The 4116-nt window shown below is 31.9% G+C and overlaps 1 protein-coding gene across 1 annotated transcript; it reads left to right on the top strand.

Moving 5' to 3' along the window:
- The first annotated feature begins 1432 nt into the window (after nucleotides 1-1432).
- Nucleotides 1433-3645, top strand: LOC149249068 (formate dehydrogenase-like). The gene is made up of 2 exons (XM_089456161.1): nucleotides 1433-1610; nucleotides 3236-3645. The coding sequence occupies exons 1-2, from the start codon at nucleotides 1443-1445 to the stop codon at nucleotides 3431-3433; spliced, it is 366 nt and encodes a 121-aa protein (XP_089312287.1). The 5' UTR covers nucleotides 1433-1442; the 3' UTR covers nucleotides 3434-3645.
- The last annotated feature ends 471 nt before the right edge of the window (nucleotides 3646-4116 follow it).

Genomic DNA, 4116 nt, shown 5'->3' with positions numbered 1-4116 from the left:
CTGCAGATTTACCTTGATCTTCACTTGTGTTATTGTATGTTTTTGCAATTTCTTGGAAAGCTTTAATGCATTTGGTCTTTTATCGACTCCTTTGTAATGGTGAGATTGTATTGTGTAATAACTGTTCTCCTGTAGCTTTCGTATTTTGGATATGGGGCATTATATCTCGAGGAACACAGATAGACTAACACTCTCTTTATTTTCCTGTAAATAAAACAGAGAGTTTCAGGTGCTTGAATCAGGGGTGGAACAGTATAATGCTAAAGAGGTTCAAATTTGAAAATTGTTGAATGCCTTTCCTCCATAACAACCGAACAACTCTAGCATAACAAGTGAAACAACTCTTTAACAAAATGGAGAGGGGAGGTGCAAGTAAAACAACTCTTTCAAAAAATGGAAGCTCTCTCAAATCGGGCAATGATGACTCCAAGGACTGCCTTTTGAGTTCTTTAATTTCCTTCGAACTCTCCTCTCCTTTTAGCAGACATTTCAAGGGCAAAGATAATTGCATTTCTAGCCTTCCCATTTTTTGTTCCTTTCTTGTGGTGGTTTTCCCAACAATTTCCACCCTAAGTAGCGTTGTTGTGGACGAAGTTTACTATTTTCTTATAAATGACATTTTGCTCCTTCCTTCGAACATTTCGAACAACTTTAGGTACCATTGTTTCCTTTAGAAATGACGGTTCCATGTTTAATTTGTTGTTTCGTTATGATGTCCTCTCTTTAACCGTGGTGACCTACGTTTAGGTTGAGATCAGCTCCAATGGTTGATGGAAGAATGATTTGTCTAATTGTAGGATGTTGTCAATAGGTTTGTGCAAGGCTCTGTCTCACTAAGTGCCTTACGGAATAATTTTTTCCCTTCACAAGTGGCTCCCACTCTCAACCCCTCTCCATTAAATCGACCCCTCTCCATTAAATTTGAACATGACATTTCATGAGTTAAATCCAACACAAACTACTTGATCCACACTAGATAGGTTTATTCTATTGTTAAATTTGAAAATGACATTTTATGGGCTAAATCCGACACAAACTGCTTGATCCACACTTGATAGGTTTATTCTATTGATATATATATATATATATATATATATATATATATATATATATATATATATTGTTTTGGTTACACTTAAACTACACAATTGTCATTGTTATATTTTTTTAACTTTATTTTTTCTCACTTTAGGAGTTACTTTTAAAACAACGCATTTTATTTATTCTATTGTTGTATATATATTTTTGTTTTGGTTACACTTTAACTACACAATTGTCATTGTTATATTTTTTAACTTTATTTTTCTCACTTTAGGAGTTACTTTTAAAAAAACGCATTTTATTTATATTGGATATATTTTTTAATTCCATTGATTTGTTTGTATCATCATTGGTTGAAGATCAGCGAAAGTAATGTGGTGTCCATGGCAGAAGATGAGCTAATGCGCATTCTCATATTGATGCGAAACTTTGTGCCTGGATATAAGCAAATTGTTGAGGGTGATTGGAAAGTGGCAGCAATTTCTTACAGGTCATATGATCTAGAAGGGAAAACTATTGGTTCTATTGGTGCAGGGCATATTGGCAAAGAACTACTTAAGCGTTTGAAGGTATTCATTCTTAGGATCTAGTACTACTTCATGATGTTGCAAACTTCTTTTCAAAAATCAGTGCTCCATAATTCTTACGCATGCATGCTGTTTGTTTCAAAATTTCAATCTAATAATAATAAACATTACATGATGTTGAATTGAATTGCGTTCCTTTGTACATCCCTTCAATTGTAAGCTTCTTTACCACGACCGTCTTTCTATTGGACCCGAATTGGAAAAGGAAACTGGAGCAACATTCGAGACAAATCTTGACGAAATGCTACCTAAATGTGATGTACTTGTCATTAATATGCCTCTTTCTGACAAAACTAGGTGCGCCTTATCACAATTTCATAAATAATCTCTCCCATTATTCACTCAAACATCAATAGCACCTATATATTTTGTACAACTTGTGAACAAAAACCTAATTACTGTTTCTCTTGCCCTTTCCTTTTGGTTACAGTAGGGGAATGTTTAACAAGGAAGGTGTTCTCTACCAAGCCTAGCTTTTCTCTCAGAATCTTAACATCCCCTTTGCAAAGGGTTTCATTAGAATGACAACAACCCGCATTTAAAGCATTTCTCCACCCATCCTAATTAGAAATACAATTTTGGGTTCTCTACTAATTTTCTCCACACCCATTTAATCTAACAATGGACATAGAGCATGTATATTTATACTTGTGTGTTGGAAATACCATTTTATACTTTAATGTTTATTATTTTTGTTTTATTATTATTACTTGAATTTCTTCTTAACAAGTGGTTGTGTTTCTTTTGGTTTTAGTGAAAGTATGGGCTCCAATGTTGGCTCTCTTATTATGGAGTATAATTCATCTTTGAGAATTTTTCAATTATTAAAGTAGGCTAGTCAATTGCTTAAAATATTAAATTTATTTCAAAAAGTTTTTGTTACTTTATAGGTTAGACACTGGCTTGAAATATTAAACTTATTTCAAAATGTTTTTGTTACTTTATAGATAAGGCGTAGATTTCTTGGCTCTATGATGAAAATAATGAAGGGAAAATACATGTTAATATGTTACTTGTGCTCTTTGACTGAAAAATACACGGTGAGAGAAAAATGTATATTATGCTAATTGAGGAATGTTTTTCACTTGTCGAACTTATAGTATTGAATTTAACACACTAACACTTTACAACAATGAACTAACAATATTCATGATGAAAATAGCAATATGGAAGATTTATCTGCATAATGAAAAAGGCAATATGGAAGATTTATCTGCATAATGAAAAAGGCAATATGGAAGATTCCGATCACGTTCCAAGGCATTTCTTAAAATGTGGATGTGACAAAAGGTTGTTGTGGAAGTTGTTGTTTGTATATGGAAAATTTCTTGATCATTGTGTATAATCCTAATGTTGATAGATATGTCTACTAAATGCTTCCAGTTAATGGGGCATTGATTTGAGCATTCAATATATTTTTATTCTTTATCAAAGTATTCTTTTGTTGTATTTGTATTTTTCAATTTATGCCTTACGGCGTTTCCTTTGCAACATCTGGTGCAAATGCTAGTATATCTTACCTCATTTTATGGTTAACATTGTATAACAAAAACATGCGTTGTGTTATGTAATTAATACTAACATGTAATATTGATTTTTTTTGTCAGAATGCTATAGGTAATGATTGCCAAGACGATGATCCAAATTATGTTCAACATATATCAGGAGATGATGAGGATGAGGATGAGGATGATGGTGGTGAAGGAGGAGATGATGATGATAGTTGCGGTGTTGGTGATGATGTGGATCAGAGTAATGAGGATGGTCAAGATGATCATGAGGATGATCTTGGTGGTGGTAGCTAGGCATGCACATGCATTGTTTTTTATGAAGAAATTATTGTGTAGAATGACATTGTTATGTTTAGATGGGTGTTGTGAATTTACCCTATATCAATGAGACATTTTGATTTTGTAATCATACGATGAGTTTGATTTATGTATGTTGTTAATTTATCGTAGAATAACGATATTCATGAAATATTTTGATTTGTTAATCATATTTGAATTTTACTTGTTTTGATTAAAAATAATACTGATTTTATTAGTATTATGTTGCTATTTTATACATGTTTTGAAAATTGTTAATGACACATTGTTATTTTTTTGGATGGATGTTGTCAATTTCTCTTAAATTTCTTTACAAATGATTTTGAATTGTGATATCTTCTTTAATGATATTTAGAAACTATCATATATTTCACTATGAATCTATAAAGGGGGTCATATATGTAAAGAAAAATATACTCTATATAAGAAGTCAAATGCGGATGTAACCATGGATGCAAAATTGAAAGTAAAATTGGATGTTAAACTAGGAATTAATACAAAATGCAAACAATTGACATACAAAGTGTTTTAAATTAGAAGTGAAAAATTGTGCAATAGTTGACACAAAGAAGGGAAAAAAACATGGCATACAAAAGGATATCAAATTGGGCAAAAACAAGGACACATAAATGGGCACCAAATTAGATGCAAAAAAAGAC

The sequence above is a fragment of the Pinus tabuliformis genome, chromosome 7, assembly GCF_031772625.1.
Source record: "Pinus tabuliformis cultivar Carrire ecotype Pingquan chromosome 7, CPIR1, whole genome shotgun sequence".
NCBI classification, from domain to species: Eukaryota; Viridiplantae; Streptophyta; class Pinopsida; order Pinales; family Pinaceae; genus Pinus; species Pinus tabuliformis.
Note: the sequence above shows the minus strand (reverse complement) of the source record. Positions and strands in the feature narration are given on the sequence as shown.